General features: G+C 44.2%; 1 protein-coding gene across 4 annotated transcripts in view; it reads left to right on the top strand.

Annotated features, from left to right (window-relative positions):
- Positions 1-24737, top strand: part of VWDE (von Willebrand factor D and EGF domains) — a 384361-nt gene that overhangs the window by 317834 nt on the left and 41790 nt on the right. For 3 of the 4 annotated variants that reach the window (XM_085630785.1, XM_085630787.1, XM_085630786.1), the window contains exons 22-27: positions 11548-12192; positions 16261-16356; positions 16448-16543; positions 19282-19377; positions 20875-20970; positions 21179-21274. In XM_085630785.1, coding sequence (XP_085486911.1) covers positions 11548-12192; positions 16261-16356; positions 16448-16543; positions 19282-19377; positions 20875-20970; positions 21179-21274 — 1125 coding nt within the window. The remainder of the gene's footprint in view (positions 1-11547; positions 12193-16260; positions 16357-16447; positions 16544-19281; positions 19378-20874; positions 20971-21178; positions 21275-24737) is intronic. The other variant, XM_085630788.1, reaches the window with a different exon arrangement.

Below are 24737 nucleotides of genomic sequence, written 5' to 3'. Positions count from 1 at the left end.
GAGATAAGCATTAAGGTATATTATATTTTGAACAGGCCTTTACACGTGACAAGATTGGCTTATCCTGTGCATTGAGTAGCTTTTCAAAATGATGTTACTGTAAAGAAATTGTAAGTTGCCTAAGTTACCAAGTCTTGTTTCTGTGCATAGCGTACTTAGGGCATTTGTGCTATAAGGCTAATTTTGTAGCCAATGTAGGCTTTTAAACATTTTAAAAATGGATTACTCTGGAATGTAGCTGTAACAGCCTGGGTCTTGAAGACTTGTTTTTAAAGTCTCATGTGAGTGATGCAACTCCACACTACAACTTGCATGTGACATCTGACTTTTATGCAATTAAAGGTCAGATATTTGCCTTGCAATTATTCAATTATTTCTCATTTGTTAAGGGGGGCTAGAGCATATGAGCTGTGTTAGAAATTGGGTTTCTGGTTGACTCTGCACCCTGTCCAACAGGAACCACAGTCCTAGTCAGGGTATGTCAGTAACACACCCTAGATTAACCTGTGCTCACCCTCTGGTAGCTTGGCACAGAGCAGTCAGGATTAACTAAGAGGCAATGAGTAACACGTTACTTAGTAAGACAGTGAAAACACCATAAAAGGACTCCACATCAGTTTAGAAAAATAGAGAATATTTTTATAAGTAAAACAAGACCAAAACAAAACTCCCGTAAGCAGAATTCAAGATATGAATTCTTTAAAAAAACAAACGTTTTGTCTTGCTTAGAAACAAATCGCTCCAACTGGGGCTGTCTGGTTGTGCTTGACTGGGGCAAATCCAGAAGTTCAGGCTGACTGCAATGGAACGTGGATTGGATACAGGGACCAGCCTTGGCCCGCTGCACAGTATCTTGGATGCGTTGACATCGGAGACGAAGCGTGGAGCAAAGGAGGCGATGCTTCGCTGTCAATCTCGCAGGGAAAGTCAAGATGCGATGAACATTGGAACGATGCGTCGTCATCAAACCACTGTGCTGTAGACGATGCATATAGCACCAGGTGATGCGTTGTGTCAAGCCATGCAAGGTCGGAGAATGGCCTGGAAACAGAGGAGGATTCATTGCACCCTCAGCGATGCGATATCTGTGGTTTGTACAGCATCAGCGATGCATCTGTGTTATAGGAAATGCACCAGTTATGATTGGTGCAATAGTGTTGATGTGTGAATTTTCTTGGTTGCAGCACCGAAAACTAACTTCCAAGGGCCCAGGACTGGATTGGTATCACTTGGCAGAGCAGGACTCACAGCAGACCGTGTCCAGGTGCTAGTTGCAAGTTGCAGGATAAAGTCATTGATATCCCTGATACTTCAGACACAGGAGGCAAGCCAACAAGGCCTTGGAGATACTTTGGTTCTGGGATGTAGCTATGCAGGTCCCGTCTTTCTCACTCCCAGGTAGCAGGCAGCAGGCCAACATAGCAAAGTAGTTCAGAATATTGGCAGTCCCTCCTGGCAGCACAGCAGTCCTGCTTCCTGGTAGAATGTCCTTAGTTCCAGAAGTGTTCTGATTGGGTGGTGTTAGAAGTCCAGTACTTCTACCCAGTTGGGCCTTTGAAGTAGGGAGACTTCATTGAGATGCCTTTGAAGTGCACATGATCCTGCCTTTCCTGCTCTGGTGCACAGACTCCAGACTCACTACAGGGGGGTATGCAGCCCTGTGTTTCCTAACTCTCCAAACTCGGGCATCCCTCCGGGGCCATCAGCTGATGGCCCAGGAGAGACGCCCGGGTTTGGAAAGTTAGGAAACAGGAATTGCAGTGCATGACTAAAACGCCCTTGAAAAACAGATTTCATTTTGATGATGAAAGGCTTCCTTTTCAAATTCTAACTCCTCTGGTCACATACAATACAATAGTGCACTTTTCTACAGGTAATTCATTGACTTGAGCACCCTCCTTGAGGTCCGGTTCACACTAACCCAGTGATGTACACATGATAGTAGGCGCACAACGTGACATTCACTCTTCCCATTTGCCCAAGAACTCTCAGAAACAGAGCGTGTTGTTCATGGCGTAGCCTTTTTATTTCACGAAACAGGTAATTCACCAGTGACCAACACGAGAGTAACAGTATCCCTTTTGGATATAAAATTATCAAAGCATCACTCTTTAGCGGTATTAACTTGACGAAGGCTGCCGGGGAATTAGGCACCACATTACACTTGAACTAGAGCTTGGCCGTACACTTTAGTGGCCTTGGCCTGTCAAAGGCAGTAAAGAAGATATGCACCACATTACATTTGAACTCTTGAACTTGGCCATACACTTGAACTTGGCCGTCTCAGCCCACCAAGCCCCCACTCTGCTGTGCACATTGTGCCAGCAGGCCCCAACGCGCTACAGCGAACAGTTGCACTACTTGTAAACCAGGGCCCCGCATGGCACACTGGCATGCCCACCGGGGTACCTGCACTCAGGCAGCCTCCCCAGGGTTCACCTCAGTCCATAGGTTGTGGGTTAGGGCAGAAGAGTCAGGGACCACCAGCAGGCCAATCCCCCCCTTCCGCCTACCCTCTGCACACGTGGCTCCTACCCCTTTCTGGGGGCCATCCAGTTGTTTAACCGCCACAGGGCGAGAAGCTCACTGGCGCGCTCGCCCTCCCCCCGCGCTAACTGTGCTCCCAAATGGCCCCTAGCATTGTTTGTATGAGCCGCTGCCCGTCTACCAAAATTATGACATCCATCCTGATTCCACCTCTCCCTTTTGTTATCTGGGCCGTCCTGTGATACATTACCTGCCCCCTTTCAGTGACCATCGAGTTGTGAAGAGCCTAGTTTACACCATCTCCTGTTTCCCCTGAATTAATCCATGACCCCCTGCCAGGAACCTGTCACCAGCTGTATTTCCACCACCGTTATCCTAAAGGGAACTACTACCCCAGGCCCTCCATAAAATTTCCGCCCATACGGGTGCCTAGATGCTAGCGCAACCCAATTAGACTCCCCTGGTCTCCTGGGACAGCGGAGGAAGTGTTGGACCCGCTGCCTTCCTCTTACTGGTCGCCCGTATCACTTTCTTCCCAAGTTAGTCCTTGGCCTTAAGCAGAACCCCCTTAACTTATACTGCCTGCGTTATCCTACCGACCACTTATAGAGAACTTCCCTTCAGACCATCGGTCATTGAGCGGTGGCGTAATAGCGCACCCTCCTGCCTTGTGATAATTTACCAGGCCCAAGAATGCGTTAGATAAAATATCTTGGCAACTAACCTCAGTAGCAGGCACATTGTCCAGAAGCCTCTCTTAATGCCCCCCAAGTTGGGAAGGCCCAACACTATCTCCCGTTTTTACTTTATGACATCCACCTCCCTCCCCAAGGAAACTAGTCCCTTAGGGCCTCCAATAGCAAATCTGCCCACCGGGATGCCTGCAACCTTAGTGCAACCCTAAGTGTACCCTCCCAAGCCTCTCCGGTATGCCTCTTCGATATGCCCATGAAGTCCAGGACCCCCAGGGGTCCGAACTCTGTCACCAGCCAGGTGACGTCTGGGACCACCGGCAGGTCAGTCCCGTTTGTCGCCAGCCAGACAAAGAAGAACTACTGCCCTATACCGTTACCTGCTGACATCAGTCATAGTTAACTTACCAACCAGGCACCTCCTTGTGCCTAGAAACCACTCAGCTATGCTACATATTTTGTGTCCATCAACAGACCTTCTTGAGCCGGACTTGCACTGGGCTGGACTCCTGCACTGCCAACCTCTGAGCTATTGCTCCACCCACTGACAAGGCTGTTCCCTTTGTGAGAGGTGTTGCTTTGCCCCTTACTGGTTAGGACCTGTGGTTATAGGCTGCCACAGGGGTATAAAAGCCTGGTTTTGCTTCGCCCCTTACTGTTAAGACCTGTGGTTGCAGGCTGCCACAGGGGTATAAATGGCTGGGTTACCATGATAATGTAGCACCTGCCGGGTAATTACCCTGTGCCCGAGGTGAAGTTTGTAAATTGTACTCCATCACCACTTTTACCAGGGAGCCTCTGGTTACCGTATCATCTGCTATGTGCCTCTTTATTATAAATCCTCCCACCCCCGCATGGCCAACACTATGTGAAGATGGCGTTGCCCTTGGTCGTGGGAAGCAGCGGCTGGATAATTTATTTTATTGCCTGGTAACTAGCCAGACCCGTTAGCCCACACAACAATACTCACCGTTCAGCCCCAAACTGACTACTACCCTAACGGTTATTATGTCCCTCGCAAAAGACCCCCTACGTGAAAGGAATAAATACTGTTCCATATCGGCACAAACTGGTGATTGTAAACTTGGGTTTTGGAAGGGGTCCTCCTGCAACAAAGCCTTGAGAATGTTTTTGCACTGTCTCCTCGCACTTATTGGCATCGCCGTGAAAACATAACAAAAAACTACATCCATGCCAGAATTAGTTCCCCAGCACTAGCGGCTCAAGGGTAATTGTAAGCAGACAGAATTTCGTCTGTTTCCTGACTTCTTAGCAGCACCATGAGCCCTTGATGAGACGTTCTCCTTCAGACCAAGGCTGATTCCTCCTATACTATCACACCAGCCATGTGATTATGTTGGCAAGACAGAGTTTATGTCCCTTGTGTTGAACTAACCATAACGTTTCACAGCTAACTGGAAGAAGGTAAAAGTTTTGAACTGTTAGACCATTTTTTTTTTTTTTTTAAATAAATGGTCTGGTACGCCCCTAGGGCTACAGCCATATTTGTCCTTAATTATTGAGAATTGTTGATCTTTGAATGTTACCTGGCTCTAATCTCATAAGGAGATTAGTAGAGTATATTTAGCAATAAATACATATATATTGACATAAATACCTGTGTGGTGTCTTTTCAATTGGTAATTCAAGAGATTATAAGGTAAAACAAGCTACTTTACATTCCTCAGAGACTTAGCCACCCGGACCATTATGGCTGGCATTTCTAACCGTGTTACCCCCAGGAAACTTGGTTATTGCCACTTACGGGAGCATTGGGACCAAATGTACTAACAGTGACTGAGACCAATGGCTGATTTCCTTATTGCTGGTAACATAAACGGAAATGAGTATGTGCTGCCTTTAAAATAACAGCATTGTCCGGTTTTAGATCTACAGAGTTCCTACTGGACTGCATAACCTTACTGGAGTTGGTGTAATGGGAGCTACCCGAATACGTAAAGTTCTGCTCAGCTGTGCCTGCAAGCCTATTCCAACGTGTACCTTGTCAATGAAGGAAAGCCAGTCCGCAAATCCTGCTGGTTAGAGAACTTGTATATGCATTGTACCAGGTGACCTATAGCGTGTGGATTCAGGTACACATCCGGCGCCTATTGTATTTCCACGTGCAGCCCCTATCCCACTGTCTCATTGCAATGTACCGAGAGTGGTAATAAGCGTACGCCCACCCGGAAGCAATGCCCACTACTAGCGTGCGGACCCTATTTGTTAAAAGCTCTTTCTTTTCCACCATGTTGCATCAGCCGGGCTCTCTGTGTATGGCTAGTACTTGGAAAAATTGTGGATGTCCAGTTTTTGTATCAATGGCTCTGCATTAAAGAGCTCAGGGTGTAACAGGTGACGAACATAAATGATTCTCGCAGATTACATTTCTGATTACATCAAACTCTGGGTTGGTTCGAACCACCAACCTTTCGGTTAATAGCTGAACACGCTAACCGGTCGTGCCACAGAGATATCTCTTGTACAGGCGACGAGAGGGTAATCTATAGAGGGATTGATAGATGAGTAATCTGAAGGGGCCTGAAAAGTATCAGACAGATGTGAGTGACTGGCCCCACGCTTTTCTTACAAATTACACAGTGGCTTTTTACCCCTGAACCTCACCACTTTTACCAACGGACGTGGACTGGACCGGGAATACTCCCAAAACCCGTCTGCCACCAGCGAACTACAAAGAAAGCATTTCAAAATATTGAAGCATGCAAGCCTTCCAAAACAAACTCAAGCATGCATGGCGTTCACACCGGTAACGGGGAAACCCACAAACCCCGCCCCCAGGGTACATAGGATTTGCAGCAGCAATGTACGCATCCAAGGTCCCAAACCGCACCGCAGGAATACTCGCAGCCCTGCCGGCCGCCCCAGCGCTCCCCACATTCTTGCCTTGATATTGCCTCACTCCCACCTTGTTACTTAAAACCCCAAGCAGGCGCGTCGCGCCTTACATATTCGCCTTCTTTCCCCGCCTCCCTTTGAATGCTAAAGCACACGCCTCGCGCCGCTGCCACATCCATGACAACCCGCACTCCTGAGCGCTTTACACACTCTCTGGCCCCGCGTCCCGCCCTACAGGCCATACTGCCTCGACAATCCCAAGCTTGTTGCCAGACAAAGCGCTTCCTCCCCCGATGCCGTCCGGTCCTTCCTTTCCGCCTGAACATCATAAATGACGTTTTATGTCATAAAACACAATTTAGACTAGGCGACTGAATGGTGAGGTATTTCCACCAATTGAAATATGTCATGCGGGTGTCACTCAGTCGGGACTTTTAGGTTATGTAATGCATCTGTTTTAAAATAGAAATAATCGCTATGTCAAGCCAAATGCTATAAACGGTTGCTGGAGATCAAAGCGCCTTCTCGTTGGAGAAATAATTGAAAATAGCTCTGAGCGGAGCAGTGTGCCCAGAAGTTTAAATACCGACTGTAGCCTTCTATAACGTTATTCCCACAACGCGCTGCCTAAACGCGCCTACTCTTTAATCGCCGCTGCTTCGACAATGCCAGGAAATCGTCAGGCTCTACCAGGTAACCTTTAACGGACCCTCCTTATTTTATAACTAATACCCAAATTTAATTGCGGCAGGTCAGACCCTGGCCTCGAACCCCCCGATCAACCAATAAATACCGCCTGCTCCTACCCGGTGAGCTACGCCGGGTACGCCCTTCAAAACCCGCGCGCACTTTGTGCTTTTTTTTAAAAAAACACCTTCCCGCCGCGTCTCAAGGCCCCTGCCTGGTCCCCCACTCAATTACTAATTATCAAAATAAAGTACTAAAGCCTCGACAAAAGGCCCTAAGTACAAACCGGGGTCCCCTCACCCCGGTGCCTGCTGCAACTTTCAACTTGCTTCGCGCTGCGACCGGCGGCGCGGCAGCTTCAAAAACCATTCTGCTTCCCGCACCAAAAAGCGGCCTCGTTACCTCCCTCATTGCAGGCATTACAATCGGGCAAAATATCACCATCTACCACTGCGCCCCTCGACAGTAAAGGGAGCATCCCCTCGCATATTGTGGCGAAATGCCTTAATCTACAACCGTATCTTTCCTGTAACTGCACAGAAAGGAAATACACAAGAAAACAAAGGCGCGACCCACCGCATATAGCGCTGAGACGCCTCGCACTCTAAAAGGCAATATTTATTTAACTACACGATCGTCAATCTCTCCTAAAACTACGCCTAGGGCCCCCTCAAACCTCCTGTGCCACACTCCGCACACCGCCGACTTGAACTCTCTCCGCGTTGACGATGTGCCCCTGCAGCTTGCCGGAGGTTCGAAGGGACAAAGAGGCTGAGGATCGCAGGGCGCGGATCTAAATAGCCTTCCAGCGCACCCCGATGACGTCACTTCATTCAGCCCCCTTTTCGGCCCTGGGGAAGGTCCAGTCCTGTGGCGCTACTAAGGGCGCCCCTCCTCTAGGCGCGGGGGGCGCCGGTCATTTCACAGTGCCTATATATTTTCCAGCCAAAATAGCATATATGAATACTTATTCTGGAAACTATTTGAAGACTGATGTTTAAAGATTCTCTTGATAGGCGGACTAATTGCCCCAATCAGTTGGGGTCTCCTATGTATTTCTGCGTCCTGATGATGGCCCTGTTTTAAATCATCCAAGTCCAGGGGTCAAAACATCGACAAAAATAACATATGTGGACTGTTTTTCAAGAAACTGATGGTAGCTATCAACACTCGCTTAGCAGGGGTTGATGTCTAACACTCTATTATCCCTATCAGCCACAGGTATATATTTATGTACATAGCACGTATTCACTTTCTGCACTTATAGTCACTTTCACTGCGCAGTCACCCTTTTTTGGAGCACCTTGTGTTCGCTAGAACAAATTTAGGTTTTACTTCTCACTGTCAACAATCAAAACAAAAGTTGCTAAAATTAAATAAAAAGATAAATATGTAATGCTGAGTTATTTGTGTTCGAAGTGTTTGTACCCCCTTCTTGACACTTTGCAGTGGAAGTCAAGGGCTACACTTTTCCCATAGGGTCCACCTTTTTGTTAAAAATTATCCAGCCCAGGGTTACTGGGTTGCCCCTTTTGTTTGAAACAACTTTCCAAAAGTGTCCTTTTCAAAATTGCAATTTAAGAACCAACCTCACCATAAGTTGTGTTTTTAAATTGTGATTCCAGAGACACCAATTTAGGGGGTCTCTTATTGTATTGTAAATTGCTCTTATTAAAAATGATACAGCAATCCCAATGTTATGTTATGGGAAAGATAGGCCTTGCATTAGTGAGAAACGAATTTAAGAGTATTTCACTGCCAGAACATGCAAAACTTGAAACTACAGGTCTTGCTTCTTAAATACTCTGCACCCTGCCCATGGGCTGTCCAGGGCCTACCTTAGGGGTGACCTATATGTAATGAAAAAGGACGGTTTGGGCCTGGTAAGTAGGTTAACTTGCCAGGTGGACATGGCAGTTTAAAACTGCACACACATGCTCTGCAGTGGCACGCCTAAGGCATGTTTAAAAGGCTACTTAAGTGGTCGGCAAATCAGTGCTCCAGGCATACAAGTAGCATTTGATTTGTAGGTCCTGGGCACATGCAGTGCACTTTACTAGGGACTTATAATAAATCAGATATGCCAATTGTGGATAAACCAATGAGACCATGTTTTAAGTAGAGAGCACATGCACATTAGCACTGTTTAGCAGTGGTGAAGTGCCCTGATTCCTAAATCCAGCAAAAACAAAGTCAACTAAAACAGGAGGTCAGAAGGCAAAACATCAGTGGAAACCACACTAAGGATGCCATATCTAACAAACTTGTAGGGATGTGGCAGTCTCCTATTATTCAAAGCAAAAAATTCTGCAGATACTATGCAAAAAGGCATTTTTACACAAAGAATCTTCGCCTGGCGCCTCAGCTTAGCTCAGTTACTAGACCCCAACCCTTTTAGCCTTTCAATAACTTCCCTGTTTCTTCTCACACCCTACTAAATATCCCATGCATCATTCACTTACCTGTTCTGGAACATCACCTTGCCTTCTTTTGTAATCCCCCCTAAATCCATCTCTCCTCATCCATCCAAAACTCCTACCTCAATGCTTCCCTTGCTGCTCCTCTTTGGTGCTCCCAAACCTCTTTATACCCCTGTGTTCAACGTGTACATTCACTAGGTCCTCTCCCCGCTTTGTAAACAATCTCTTGCTCAGCACTCCATTGCTTGATAACTACAGCTGAACTATGTAAAGCCAATATATACAAACGGACATGACTTCAATCCCTACCTGAAGTCACGCTATACAAGTGACATTCTCAAAACTCATCTTGCCTACAAGCTGGGGGCAGAAGATCAGCAAGCAGATGGAGCTGCTAAGTCACTTAAATCAAAACAATTGTGCCCCTAAATTCTGAGCAGTTATTTCCCATTGCATACCTACATGAAATTAGGGGACAACACTCTGTTTTTGGACAGTTACTGTTTTTATCATCTACTTTCGAAACATGTGGTACTGTGGTCATGGGACACTGACTGCTAAGAAGAAAGGGTTGCATTACTACGGAAAACCACCAACAATAGATTGGTTATGCTATAAAATGTTTGTTATAAAATGTATAAAGTGCATAGCTGCCCCAGAGATGGGCTTCCCAGCGCTAGTACAGAAGCAAACAAACACTCGCAGCAATGGCCTGAGGAGAGGATACCCAAAAGAAAAAACTCCAAAGAGGAGAAATGCCAGGTCTTTAGAATCTTCCTAAATGACTAGAGGTTCTGGATGTTCCAGATGGAATGGGAAAGTGCATTCCAGAGAGCTAGGGCTTTTGCACAAAACGAGTAGCTGTTTGGCACCTCTTTCAAATTAAGTAACTTTGAAATTAGACTGGCCAGTAGGGAAAGCCAGTGCCTCCGAAAAGCAGGCTGCTCTGTGTATGTTATGTTCATTTATTTGTAAAGTGCATCGATTACCTGGCGGTGTCTTGGCGCTAGCTCGTAACATACCTACCCATGTCAACATCTACATATATACTTCATATAGAGATAAAAAGCCAAGTTTTTAAGGCTTTTCTAAAAGCCAAGAGATTTGTCGTTGTTTTTAAATGAATAAGTAGGGTATTGCAGGAATGTGATGCACTGTAGATGGAGCTTCTTCCTCCCCAAATGGTGTGCTTATATTTAGGAATCGGGACATTGTGTGCTGTGGAAGACCTAAGGGTTCTTGATGGTTTGCACCACTTGAATTCAAGTCCCATCCCATGCATTGCCTTAAAACAGTGCAGACAGATTTGAATTCTTCTCTCTGTCTTATTGCCTACCAGTGAAGCATTTTTAGGGCACCTGCTAAGGATTTTAATTTGAGAATGCCTATTAACAGATAAGCTGCTGCGTTTCGTATAATCTTAAGTCTATTTGGATATTTCTGTTGTATATTAAAAAAGAGGCCATTACGGTAGTCAAGTATTGAAAGCACCATCAAAGTGACTACAGTTTTTTGCAAATAGGAAGGCAGAAAAGTTAGGATTTTTTAAAATAGTTTTGATGGAGTAAAAGACTGAGGAGGAGACCCCATTGACCTGTTCCTTATGTGTACAGAGCAATGACTTCTGCAGAACCCTACTGGACTCTCATTGGAAATATCCAGTCTACAAATTTCCTGATTTCTCTATAGACCAATCCATCCAACACCTTTAAGCATTACAGATCAAACCAGGGCCTAGAAGCAGTTCATTTGAAAGCGGGCGCCTCGGCCGAAAATGCATCACCTCCGGTCCAGACCATTTCCACTTTTGGTCAGTTATATAGCATTTTCCAATATAAATATATATCTAACGTGAAAGAAAATTGCAAGAATTGCTCTGTTCTTCCAAAAATTGTCTTTGAAGCGCCTAAAAATGCTCTGAAGCGTACACATCACTGTGACAAACACGCATGCCTAGCTTTTGCATTAGAAGGGCCAGGGTGTGCCCACCTTTTTACTAACTAACGTACTGAGGATTTTTGAAATGTTAATTTAATGTGGTCTTTTTTTGTACCGGTCAAAAACTGCCCAAAGACAACCTGTAAGTGTCGCTGCAACTGAGCCATTAATTGCTGGTATAACTTTGGTGATGAAAGTTCAGTACTAAAGTAGAGATGTTGGCTGTTGCATTAGTGAGGTGTTGAGTGTGCAGATTCCGAATAAATGCTCTACCGATGACATTGCCTAGCTTTTTTTCAAATGTTCTAAGAACGATGTAAAGTGACGACAAGTTGTAAAGTGTAGACCAGCCATACCAAATTCATGTGCAATGCAGTGAAAGAGAAACCGTGGCGGTCCCTAGAGAGGAAGATATTGGCATTAGTTTAGGTTTTCACTGAGTGACACACGTGCTCTTTGTTTTGTAGAGTTCCAGCCTCGACCTACAGACAGACCGAGAACTGCTGTTAACAGAAGTGTCACCCCCAGGCCGGAAGCCACACGTCACATCCTGCCAACCTCCAGAACTGAAGCACGGCCGTCCTCGAGAAACGTAGACCACTTGGATTCTCACACAAACTTGAGTAGGCCACCTTCAGGCACTAGATTTGTAGTCCACGGCTCTACAACACACGAAAAAACGGACGCCAGAGGCAGTTTCGTAACAGAGCAGAGCGCGAAAGTGACCAGCAAAAGCAAGGATGTATTTTTACCCGAAAAGGACACCAAAATACAGGGTCATTTTCGAAATCTGACAACCATCACTAAAGAAATCCCTTCTGATGCCAAAACGAAACTGAGCACGTTAATAGAAAAATTACCTGCCAGAAACACTGGTTTCAAATTTGAAAGCACATCAACGAAGCAAAAATCTGTTCAGCAACACCCCGTCTCTTCTAGACTCACCGACACCCCCGACGAGTGGGAGACCGCGGTAACAGCGGTATATCACATCGTGACGTGCGCAGATTTCCCGTGCTTTCCAGGGGTGCCCTGTGAGCCAAGCCACGAGAGAGGCTTCAAATGTGGTCGCTGCCCATATGGGTACCAGGGTGATGGTGCGACTTGCAAAGGTATTCTGCGTTAGCATCTTTGATGATGTAACCATAGTGGCACTGGCTTCAGATGTCTGCAAGCACAATCGCCTTTTGTTTGAATGCATGGAACATTCCATGCTATCTTCGATCAAAAATGACAGGCACACAATATTTTCGTCAAAATGTACTGTAAAGTATTAACTTGTCAAAGTTTGGTTATTACCTCATTGCACCTTTTTAGATATGCCTGTCACTCACCTTCTTTCCTCTCTACATTCCTCAGCTCTCTATTAACTTCAAGCGTGAAGTTCAAACTTTATGACATATGACTAGTGATGTGTAAATATGAGAGTATCTCCTGGGGGCACAGATTACTTACTTTGAGAAAGTGTCACTTGCTTCGGCCTGAGATGTGACTTACTCCTGAATTTCCATGTGCATGTCAAACGAACTAACCTTAAAAGCTTTGAGAAACAGGTCCTTGATAAACAGCATCAATTAGAGCTAGTTTTCGAACTACATCTTTTGTCCCACATATACACATTATTGTCAACACTTAACACCGAACAGTTACCGAAAATGTTGACCTTACTTACCAAAACTTTTAGCAAGAACAGGAACTCACTGCCATGAATAAGATCCCAAACAGATGGTCACTTTCCCAAAAAGGTCACAAATGTCCAGATACACGAGGTACACCCAGGCCTTCTGGAGGTTTACTCCTAACTGCCCTGCTCACAAAAGTCCCAGGCGTCTGTTTGTGTTGCCTGTGAGTGTCTGAGGTGTGCATGTTATTCTCAGCCACTCCTAGCGTTTCGTTTGAAATATCTCATTGTGGAGAATAGTCTTGCAAATGTTTATGCAATTTCCATATTGTATATCTATCCATTGACCTTCACGTTGGAAAATGGCGAATTTTCAGACACTTTGCCACACATTCAGTAGCACTAGTACCGGGGTCATTTATGGGCATATTTGAAGTGGGGAATGGGTTATGCACTGCACAGCTGCATATGTGCACTGCACGAGAGTTCTCTTCTCACTCATCAGGGAAAGAAAGCCCGCTGCTAGACACCCACAAGCTTCTTTATACTGTAGAAGCGATGCAGGTCTTCCAGAAGACTGTGAAATTAGAAGTGAAAACACAAGTCACTTAAAGATTTCCCCATCTGAATTGCTAATATGTCACACTTTTTATTTACGGTTTAGGGGCCAGATGCACGACCCTTTTATGCGGCTGCAAACGGGAGATCCTCCTGTTTGCGGCCGCAAAAAAGGGTAATAGCATGTACAAATGCTATTTTGCCAGTCAACGACTCACAAAATAGCATTTACGCCTCTCGATATTAGGAAGGGGCGGCCCTTCCTAATAGCGAGTCAACATGATATGTGCTAATGTTTTGCGGCCGCAAAACACTCGCAATTTACCACCTACTTCAAGTAGGTGGTAAACCACTCGCAAAGGGGAAGGGATCCCAAGGGGAAGGGGTCCCTTTCCCCAAAGGGACCCCTTCCCCTTTGTGAGTATGTGGGAAAATATGTTTTAAGTGCAGGCAGTGGTCCCAGAGACCATTGCCTACCCTTAAAAAACATGAAACTGAAAAGTTTCATTTTTCTTTTTTAAATGCATCCCGTTTTCCTTTGAGGAAAATGGGCTGCATTAAAAAAACCCCGAAAAAACGCTTTATTAAAAAAGCAGTCACAGACATGGTGGTCTGCTGACTCCAGCAGGCCACCATCCCTGGGAGTGCTAGCCATTCCTAATGGGATTGCAAATTGCACCTGCCTCATTAATATTAATGAGGCATGCAATTTGCGACCCCATTAGGAATCGCAAACAGTGTCTGAGACACTGTTGTGCATTCCAAGTGCACAACCGTGTCAATTAGCGAGTCGCAAATGCGACTCAATTTGCGACTCGCTAATTGGTGGGTCATACATCTGGCCCTAGGTGTGCAAGTCTCACTTACACATCTAGAAATGTTGTGAACCAGGTCAATACAGCTTTCCCTACCCAGCTACTTGTAGCATGCTAAGGTAAAAAAAGAAATGCTTACTCAGGAAAACTTACATGGACACTTAATCATTCTTTAACAGTGCTTAGTTTGTAAAAAAAAAAAAAAAAAAAAGTGCCAGGGCCCACGGTATTACTCACTGGTCAACTGTAGCAGGCCCAACCACATAATATTTCCCCTGCCGGTTTAAGTTCAAGTTTTAGCATTTTTTAAATCTATATTTAAATAATTTAATGCTACACCAATGAATGTTGCTTAAAAATACATGTGTATACAAAGGCTGTTGAGAAAAATGATTTCTCGTGCCCAAAGGGTAGAGAGGATATAGGTCAGAGTAACACCTCCCAGTATAAATCGTTACACAAATAATTTTACTCCAACTAACCATACAATGGTCATTATTGTTACATGTAGATGGAATGATATGATGAACAGGGGAACTTATAACTTCACCACTAGGTGAGCAAGGAAGCAATTCCTTTTAATTTAGGTACCCTCACACACCCTAGTGGTGTCATGCTTCATCATCGGGTCACCCCGACGCCTAAAAGTCGGGGTGGGCTCGACCACAGTGTTGGGAGCGCTTTGAAGAAATTGCAGACCAGGGAGGCTATAAGATAAAAAACCTCAGGCAGATCCCCAGTTTCCCTTTATTTTTGGGTCTGTCTGGGTTGATTAAAAATAATAAGAGTAGGGGTATATAGGAGTATTATGGTCCTATGACCCTAGTGCCAACATGTTTCAGTCCACAGTGGCCATGAAGGTCCAGGACTTTCTTCAGGGCGAAAACGAATCCCAAGCCATCAAAACTACCCCCTCCCACCTAAAAACCTAACCCTCTCCCCCAGCCCTGAAAACTACACCCGCCCTGAAAACTACCCTGAACCCCCCCAGCCCTAAAAAAGACCCCGAACCCTCCCACCCTGAAAACTACCTCAACCCCCAGTCCTGAAAATTACCCGACCCCTCAGCTCTGAAAACGACCTGACCCCCCAAACCATTCAAACTAACCCCCTCCAAAACCGTGCCCCAGCCCCACTTACCTCACCATGTTTCATCCTCTTCCGATCTTTCCTGCTTCCGTCAGCCAGCAACTAGACCGCGCACTGCCTAACCACACATATGCCTAGTTAAGGCATATGCGTGGTTAAGGCAAGCGTGGTAGCGTTGGCAAAGTTGGAACACACAGTGCTCTGCCCGTTTTGTTCCAACTGTTTATTTTCCAGAAGCCAAAAATATATCATTTGCAGCCTGGGTAAAAAAAAATGTTGTACATACAGAAAAGTTAAAACGTAAAATGATTGCAAAATAATTACTGGAGTCATGTTGGATATTGTCCCAGATCCTCCACGTACAACAGGGTACTTACTTAACCCCTTCGGTGCTCATGACGGAACGGTTCCGTCATGAGCCATGGTTGAGCTGTGCTCATGACGGAACCGTTCCGTCATGACCACGCCCGCGCAAGAAACCGTCAGCACAGCGGCGGAATTTGCGCAGCATGGAAGGGGTTAAGCATTATAGTCTACAGCTGAGGGCAATAATAGTTGTGAACGACCTCAAACCCAAATGATATGCCCGAGCTACAGGTTGAGGGCCTTAAACAACCATTTAGGGGTATTGGAGCATTCCATCTACTGGCGGTGGAATTGTATAGATTAAAATAGAACAAGCAGAAAGACGAGCATTGAAATGTTGGAGCAGAAGGTCTGTACCAGCAATTATGGGCCCTGAGCCACTTTATTGTGTTCAATGGAACTCTCAACATGTTTCGGACCACAAACAGATCCATGTGGTCACATGAAGGATACTGGAACAGAAAACATTTTCTTCCATCCACATTTTTCCAATACTTTGTCATTCCAATAAATAGCATCACAACTTCAACAGAATCTATTTCCAAATGAATACATTAATATAGTTTCAATGTAAGAACTTAAACAAATACCCTACAGCTAAGTTAAATCTGTTAATGTATCTATGGTTTATGTATAGTGCTAGTGTAGACAGGCTGCAGTGGTTGTAGCTTAACCATGATGCAGTATGTGTATTTTAATAAAAACTCATTATATATTTTATTGTTTTTCAGCAATATGTAGACAGCCCTGTGGTAAAAATATGGAGTGTGCCGCTCCTAACACATGTCGTTGCAAACCTGGCTATTCAGGATACAACTGTCAAACAGGTAAGTGGACATAAAAGGCCTAACTTTCTGAAAAGTAGCAAATAGCCAATAAACAATTATTAAATAAAATTAAGATCTTAATTTTCCACAGCTGTGTGTCGACCTGATTGCAAGAATCGTGGAAAGTGCATTAAGCCAAATGTCTGTGAATGTCCTTCAGGATATGGCGGTCCTACGTGCGATGATGGTAAAGAAATGCTTTCCTTTTTCAAGATCAAAGTAATGGATTTCCATATATCTGATGTAACAGCATATTTATGATCTACAATAGAACACCTTAGCTTCCTTTTCGTAATGGCAATGGTAAAGCGGAAGCCTTGACTTTCTGCTTGACATGTAGCCAGATCGCTTTCTGCTGGTAAGTGTGTCATTACACAGGAATTGAGCATTCTATTCAGTCAATTTTCTAGGTATTACAATATTGCAGGATCCTCATGGCTTCAGCCTTTTCAGTCCCATAGCAATATAAATTCCCTGTATTTACTCATGCATGCCCATACATGGGTCCCATGCTCTCCATGGCACTGGAATCAAGCTATCCTGGCTGATGAGGGGTGAAACTCCGAAACCCGTCCTAGGATGCTTGTTTCTGGTCCAGGGAGGACCTGGCTTGGCAGTTCGGGCTGGACCGTACCCATGAGGCACAGGGTCAAGACTGATTTGCATACGGCTGGGTTCAAACTGGAATGCCATGGTGAGCAAAAAAACGATGGATTTAGGCCCAGATCTCTGTACTGGGGTGAATGTATGACATTGTTCTGCATTCTGTCCATCAACTGTTGTTTTTGCTTTACTCATACATTGAATCTAGACAAGACATTTTGCTCCAAGAGTGTAAATATACTGCCTTCTTCACGCTTTTGCTGAAAAACTGATAAAAACTTACTTGAATGATTCAAAATGAATTGAGGAACTGCACAGACATCTGTGTTGATGTGAATCACCCGCATCAATCATCTGTGTCTTTTGGCTATCCGTAGATATGCTTCTAAAAGAGGAACAATTCAAAACCAATCAATGTCCTAGAGCTATGAACTCCAAAATCATGGAGCTCAGTTATAGGTAGTTCTGGTTAGCTGATGCTATGCCTGATATGCTCTTTGGTAACCTTGTTAGGTCTCTTGATACCAGATATGTCACACTCATTAAGGCAGTTAGGAATCATCTGGTTACATTATGTAGTTTCGAGTCCCAATTTTCCAGAAAAGATCAAACCGCTCCAGTGGGCTTTCATGAGTGTCGTTTTTAGGTCTGGCTTAGGGGCAACTTTAGCTGCCATAGCAGCCTCATGTTTAAAAAAAGTCATAAGAACAATACATACATACATATATAAAATACATATATAAAATATGTATATATATATACTAATATACACATATATATATTGGTATATACACACACATATATATATATACGCACACATCATTCACATTTTGCTTCCACCCACCACAACCTACAGGATGGAACAATGGGCCAACCCACCTCAGCCATTGTCTCGCTCCAGTGTGAGTCACTGCATTTTGCTCTTTCACATATGTGCATCCACCTTCAAAATAGGCCACATCCGTTCTAGGGCTGGTAGGCCAATGTCGGCTTTCATTAAATTGTTTTTGTTATTTTCCAGAAGGGGCATTTGTGCAATGGACTATTTTTTATTTGCTTTATTTTTGCAAGTATATGAATGCCACCTTCAGTTCTGAAAAAGGTTTTGCATGTCATGCACACACACCATAAGCGCTTGAGCAATTTGAAGGTTGAAGCCCAAGGCCATTTTTGTTCAGTGGTCCTATCATGCTCTAGTCTTCCCTTGTTGGCTCAGACGGCAAATAGATTGAAGCTGTATGTCCGAATGAAATTTCACTCAGTTCAATTCTAAATGGGACGGTATTCACACGCCTGTGAACACCTGACTCGATGTCACTTGATGCGAATCTTGCTGGTAAAATAACACTGAGAAAGGCCTGCTGTGCAGCACAACCCTGGTTATTCCCCATTCTGTTGGTTTTAACTTTTGATAGGGGGAAAGAAGTGTGGCAAAAGCAGACTGAATCAATAATTCCATTCCCCGGTGACTCTGCAAATGTTTCCTCCTAACTAATAATCTATCCCTTAATTTGTAGCATACAAACCTTTTCCTCTTTCCTTTACCCTCCTTAGGACTCTGTCCCATACTTATGTGAGTAACACAGGTTTCTAGTACAACCTTATGACATTACACAGACGTACAGCAAAACACACAAGGTGATGGACGGAATGTGGCACATTGGCAAAACATTCACCCCCAGTCACAGATCTGGGTTTAATCCATCGTTATTTTACTCACCATGCCACCCCAGTTCAGACATGGCCATATGCAAATCAGTCTTGACCCTGTGCCTCATGGGAACAGTCCAGCCTGAACTGCCAGGCCATGTCTTCCCTGGACCGGAATCGAGCATCCTAGGACCGGTTTCGGGGTTTCACCCCTCTTCAGCCAGGATAGCTTGACTCCAGTAGCGTAGTGAGCACGGGACCCACGTCTGGGCATACCCTTCCCACATAGGGCGAACAGCAAGATGATGGACGGAATGTTGCACATTGGCAAAACATTCACCCCCAGTCACAGATCTGGGTTTAATCCATCGTTATTTTGCTCACCACGCCACCCCAGTTCAGACATGGCCATATGCAAATCAGTCTTGACCCTGTGCCTCATGGGAACAGTCCAGCCCAAACTGACAGACGTAGCAATCAGTACAGAAAACTCCTTTCCAATTTGAGGATCCTAGATTTTGTTCTAAATCATGCTAATTGACATTATCTAGTATTAAGCATGGGTCCAGATCACAATACCTGGTCTAGTTATTGGCATTGGACAAGTTATTACATTAAAAAAAATTGCACAGGTTATACATCATATATTGCATTTTTCTTCTGTTCCTGCAGCATACTGCGATCCACCTTGTGAGCACGGAGGAGACTGTCTGGCTAGAAATGTTTGCACCTGTCCCTTCGGTTATGTTGGACCAAGATGTGAAACAAGTAAGCATGGCTGCACTGAAAAAGTATGTCTTTACAATTAGTGACAGAGTGACACCTCAAAACAGATATGAGGGCTAATTATGCTCCCTTTCAATGCAGAGCACAGACTCTGACCCAGTTAATGCGTATGTATTTCCTGCAAGAAGCGGAAACACAAAATGGTAGTTTTACCATTTTATGTTTCTGCTAGAAAGTGCAGTTTCAGGAAAAACATATGGAAGTGATCTGCTTTGGTACTGTGCAATGAACTGTATCATTATTCAGCCATAATGCTCTACCATGAATGTTATGGATGGACTATGAGACTAGTGTCTGTTTTTATGTACTTGCACTGTCTAAAATGCATTCTTTTTAACTCAGAACTTCCTCAGTTCTCCAAGTTATACTGTTTGAGCTGCAAAAGGGACGGCTCGGAAACAGAAAGTGGCAATCACTGCTCAAAGTTTCTAAGCTTGATGCCTGCAGCTCATGTGCTCACTCGGGTAAAATTCTAAGTTCTAGGTATTCCTTTTAGACTGTGCTGTTGCACAAGTTCAAGCACTCATTTCTATTCTGAAAGGGCACACCGAGGGTCCAATGTACTGAGCTTTTTTGTGTTCCCAAAGGGGCTGATTCGCAGTAAGGGCCCGTTTGTGGTTGCAAAAAAGCATTTTGGTATGAAAGAAACCCAAACTGCGATTCGGGAGTAAGCCACCGAATCACAGTTTGGGTTTGTGAAGAGCTACAGATTTGGTATTTGAAAGGGGCGTGTTTAGGGTGTCTCTTCCAAATACTGAATTGGAATGGTATGTATTAATATATCTTGTGACCGAATTCTGGTGGCCATACATTAATACTTTAATGACTACAAACATGTCTTGGTAACCCGTTCGCAATTGAGAAGGCTTCTGCTTTGGACCCCTTCCACTGTGTGAATGTTAACAAAAAAAAGCTTGTTTAAGAGGAGGCAGTGGTCCAGGGGCTCACTGCATCTCCTAAAACAAAAAGCTTTTTTTTTTGTAAATGCTCTATTAAAAATGTATCATAGGCATCACTGTGAGAGCTGCGATACATAGTAGTCTATCATATGCAGCCTATCTCATTAATATTCATGAGGTAGGTCCTATTGCGACCCACAACGAATTGGTAATTTGCTCCAGTATTTTGCAACCAGTTGTAAGTGCATCTGTCCCCTAGTTATTATGTGACCTTAGGTGTTGTATGCGTTTGCCTGGTCTGATTGCAAATCTTCAGTGCGCACCGTGTAAATCAAATCTCCTACCTAGCCATTTGAGATTTGAGGCTTTATTGCTCTGTGTAGCGTTAAAGTTTCTGTATATTTATTGTTGTTTTTAAAACTTTGCTTCTGAACATACATTGATGCTGACATATCTGAGTATTCCAAAGCAGATACAATACAGTTTGTTTTTTATGGTGTACTTTTTTAATCGACAAAGCAATTCCCAAAAACGAGAAATGGTTTTTTCACTGCTTCATGTTTTTTAACCCTTTGATCAGTGGTTTGCAATCGACACTGTGAAAATGGCGGCGAGTGTGTTGCTCCAGAGGTCTGCAAGTGTAAACCAGGCTGGTATGGACCAACTTGTAGCACAGGTAATTTATGCCTTTTTTATATTTGATTTAAAAAAAAAAAAGTTTTATTCTCTTGAAGGCTGTTGTGAATTATTGGACTACGTTGAAGTAAATACTAGTAGAGTAGTGAATAGTTAAATACCCCTGACCCTGTGTGATCACCCGGCCCTGTTGTGTGTCTGCATTACACCTTCACAGAAGTCCACGTGTTTTCCTCTCTCCCCCGCAGCTCTTTGCAGCCCGGTGTGCCTCAATGGGGGAACCTGCTTGAAGTCCAATGTCTGCCTCTGTCCAAACGGGTTCTTCGGGCCTCAGTGTCAGAACGGTAATTAAGACAATTCTGTATTATTTCTTCATGATGAAACTTTGTAAATGTAACTAACATCTCACTGTTCTTCTCTAGTATTTCGATTTACTTCTTTCTTTTCCTTATCTCATGTATTTATCTGTTATGAACAATTTCCTATGGTTAGATCACAGTAATTGTCCCAGGAGAAGGATGAGCGTTAATGCCATTTTTAAGTTCATGTGTGATTTTTTTTTTCTCAGCATGGAGCGAAAACAATTGTGGAGACCCTTAAGTAGTTCACTTTGTGCAAGTCAAAAGTTAGTACTCATGCCATGCAAAGCAGGAGTTTCCTGAGTGAAGCAAATATGGGAATGCCTTTTTCTAAGGAGTCTGCTCCCTATTACAGAGGCAGATACCCGAACAAATGGCCCTGCAAACATGGGCTAACCTTGAACCTCTCTGGAGTTGGTGCATATTTAGTGCATACCTCAGAGTACCCTCTGGAGAGGGATACAGAAGAGCCCAGGCACCCAGGATGGACCCACAAGGTGGATACAGCCACAGACGGTGCACCCTTGTTGTTAGGTCCTGCCTATCAGATGGTGTTTGTTTTCATGCTCTGTGCGGTCTGCCTTGCATAGCCTTACACTATTATGCATTTCTCTTTAATGAAGTACTTGTCTCTTGTAGTTAGTAATGGTGTGCACGGATGCACAACTCACCACAAACTAGGCTCCGGTATCTCTGGGCTCACTGGAAGACATTACATAAATATTTACAGCATTGCAACAAGCATATACAAGAACGTCTCTTCTTTTGGGGCAATTTAGCATTAGAGAAGGAGCCACAAACATTGGTGTGCCTTTGTCCAGTGGCCCATGGCAGCGTTGGTCATATCTAAGCACAGCCGCTTTTCCTCCTTGGAAGAATGTCTAGCTTCCAACCAGGCCCTGCTCTCAACACCATGTCTCATAGAGCCTACTGGCTCAACCTTGACATTGCCCAACAATATTTGATTGCATACCCTGGGCCTTTGCCCTTCCCCTGCGCCACATGCCTGTTGGGTTCTACCTTCCTTCCTGTCCCATAAGCTCTAGACACAGGGCCTGGCCCTTAAGCCAGGCTTTGTTCTCAGCACCACTCCCCTCATGCAGTATTGAGTGTGATCCTCGGCTATGCCCAATGAACTCTGGAAGCAGAGAATCCGTACACCTGCTCTTTAGCCTGCGGAGCATAGCCAGTGCCTCAGGCCTTTCAAAATCTTTGCAAAGTATTAAAGAAATATGGTTGTGTTTACAGTGCCTAGCAACATAGTGTAATATAGAAGTCATTTGTGCCGTCAGTGTTTTGCCAATGAGCTAAGATATTATTTATATTGTCTGATGTGTGTTTAGGCCCAGGGCATTTGTTGTGTTACGGTTGTATACCTAACTATTAGTGTTGAATTTCAAGTGTTAGCAGAATTGCCTTACAACCATAACTTTGTACTGAACTTTTTTAGTCCTTAATTGATTTGACTTCTGAATAATAAACTAAAACTTAACTTTAATTAGGGATTTTCAGTATTATATTGTTGGTTCATCATATTATTCTTTGATCCCGATTTTACACCCTTTGTTAGTTTATTATGTCCCTTTCCCTAGACCAATCTGCACCATATATGTGTGAAACAAAACTCGTCAGGACATCTATGAATGTACCCATCAGGCCTCTCCAACGATTCCAAATACAGAAGCATGGGTCACAAAAACTCTGACCTGTCGCAATTAAAACGAGAGCTACTTGTGTGCACGTAACTACAAAAACCGCTGCCATCACTCATTGCCTTTCATTTATTGGATGAGAATCTGTTAGCTCAATCCTGAAATATAAGCTAAAATGTGTGTCTCCAGTGTGAACATCACAGTATGGATAGTTTCTGTATTGCTTGTGACCAGAGAATAGTTCAGGACGAAACACAAAATCTTGTAGCACATGTGCAATACTTTGTGTTTGTCAAGTACCTCCTATAAATTAAAGAGCATCAATGGCCACTTGCAGAAATGATCTTCAGTAATACCAAGTAATAATGACATCCAGTGGTTCAGCATTGAAGAGCTTCAGTGGCCCTAGCATTAGTGAGCCTTAATGGCCGCAAGCACTAGTGATCATCAATGACCTCTCGAAGTAACATAAATCTTGCCAAGCACTGACAAGACAGATTGGCGTTCACATGAATGATCTTCACTGGCCAAAGCATTAGCAAGTATTTTGCGTCCCAAACAGTAATGATCATCAGTGGCCCCACTGAATACTGAATTGACGCATCCAATTGATTTAATGTATTCTGTATTCATTTGTGCATTTTATTAACTCTATTCTCTTGATCCCGGTCAAATGTGTTGTATGTAGAATATCACCCTGGGAGCGAACTGTCTAGTGGTGATATTTGATCATTTTAAATTGCCTTTGTTTTGTCCCAAGTAGTAACCAAGCTTCCACTTGTTCAACTTTGGGAGGCAACATTTGATAACACAATCATTGCAGCATGAATCCTTTTCTGGATTCACATGCTGTCCATTATTCCGCCATCTAGTGGCTGGCTCCAGGATCATTCTTGTTTTTCTTTTTTTTTGTGGGCGTCGTTCACCACCATTTGGTGGTATGTACATCCCATGTGTGATGTCAGACAGCGCCCTGGAAGTTCATGTGTCTAGTCACCATCATCAGATTTTTTATTCCACCATTGGGTCTGGAAGGACGATGAAGGAGGTCCAAAGAATATTTGGAAAAAGAAGACAAAAGTAAGACAATCCCAAAAAATCACTGAAGACCACAAGAAGAGCGACAAACAGAGAATGGGATCCTTCTTGATTCCAACGGGGGACCCCGCTGTAGCAACCACGTGAATGGAGAAGGAAGAAGGTAGAGGCAGATAAGGGTCATGGAAAACACCCCTTTTAAGTTTTGCCCTAACCGCCACCACATATTTGCACAGAGAGACACCCACAAAGTCTGCAACCTTTGTCTCCTGAAAGATCACGAAGATGAAGATTGTGAGGCCTGCACAGAGTTTGCACCCAAGACTCTCAAGCACTTAGACACAGATATCGCTCAAGGACTTTGGCTTATCCACTGACAAGGAGGAGAACATTGAAGAGGTCGAAACAGCTTGTGGAGAGGAGTCGGACATTGAGATCTACTCTCCTGATGCCAAAAAGACGCAAGTGTCAAAAAGGGCGTGAAGGATGCCATAAAGAGGATGTCGAAGGTAAATAAGCCGCCAACACTAAGTTCTCTGATAATAAGAGCCAAAAGGCATCCTTATCTTTGGAGCACTCATCAACCGACGGTCAGCCAAAACTATAAGAGCCACATGGATCCTGCCCAAAAGATAGCAATGGGGGCAAGACATCATTGAAACCCTTGGCGCAACCATCTGCTCGAGAGGGAGTGAGAGACAAAGACAAGGCCTTAGAGATGCAGACCCGTCGGCGGCGAAAAAGAGACCAAATGTCGA

Source organism: Triturus cristatus, chromosome 10 (genome assembly GCF_964204655.1).
Source record: "Triturus cristatus chromosome 10, aTriCri1.1, whole genome shotgun sequence".
Lineage (NCBI taxonomy): Eukaryota > Metazoa > Chordata > Amphibia > Caudata > Salamandridae > Triturus > Triturus cristatus.
Note: the sequence above shows the minus strand (reverse complement) of the source record. Positions and strands in the feature narration are given on the sequence as shown.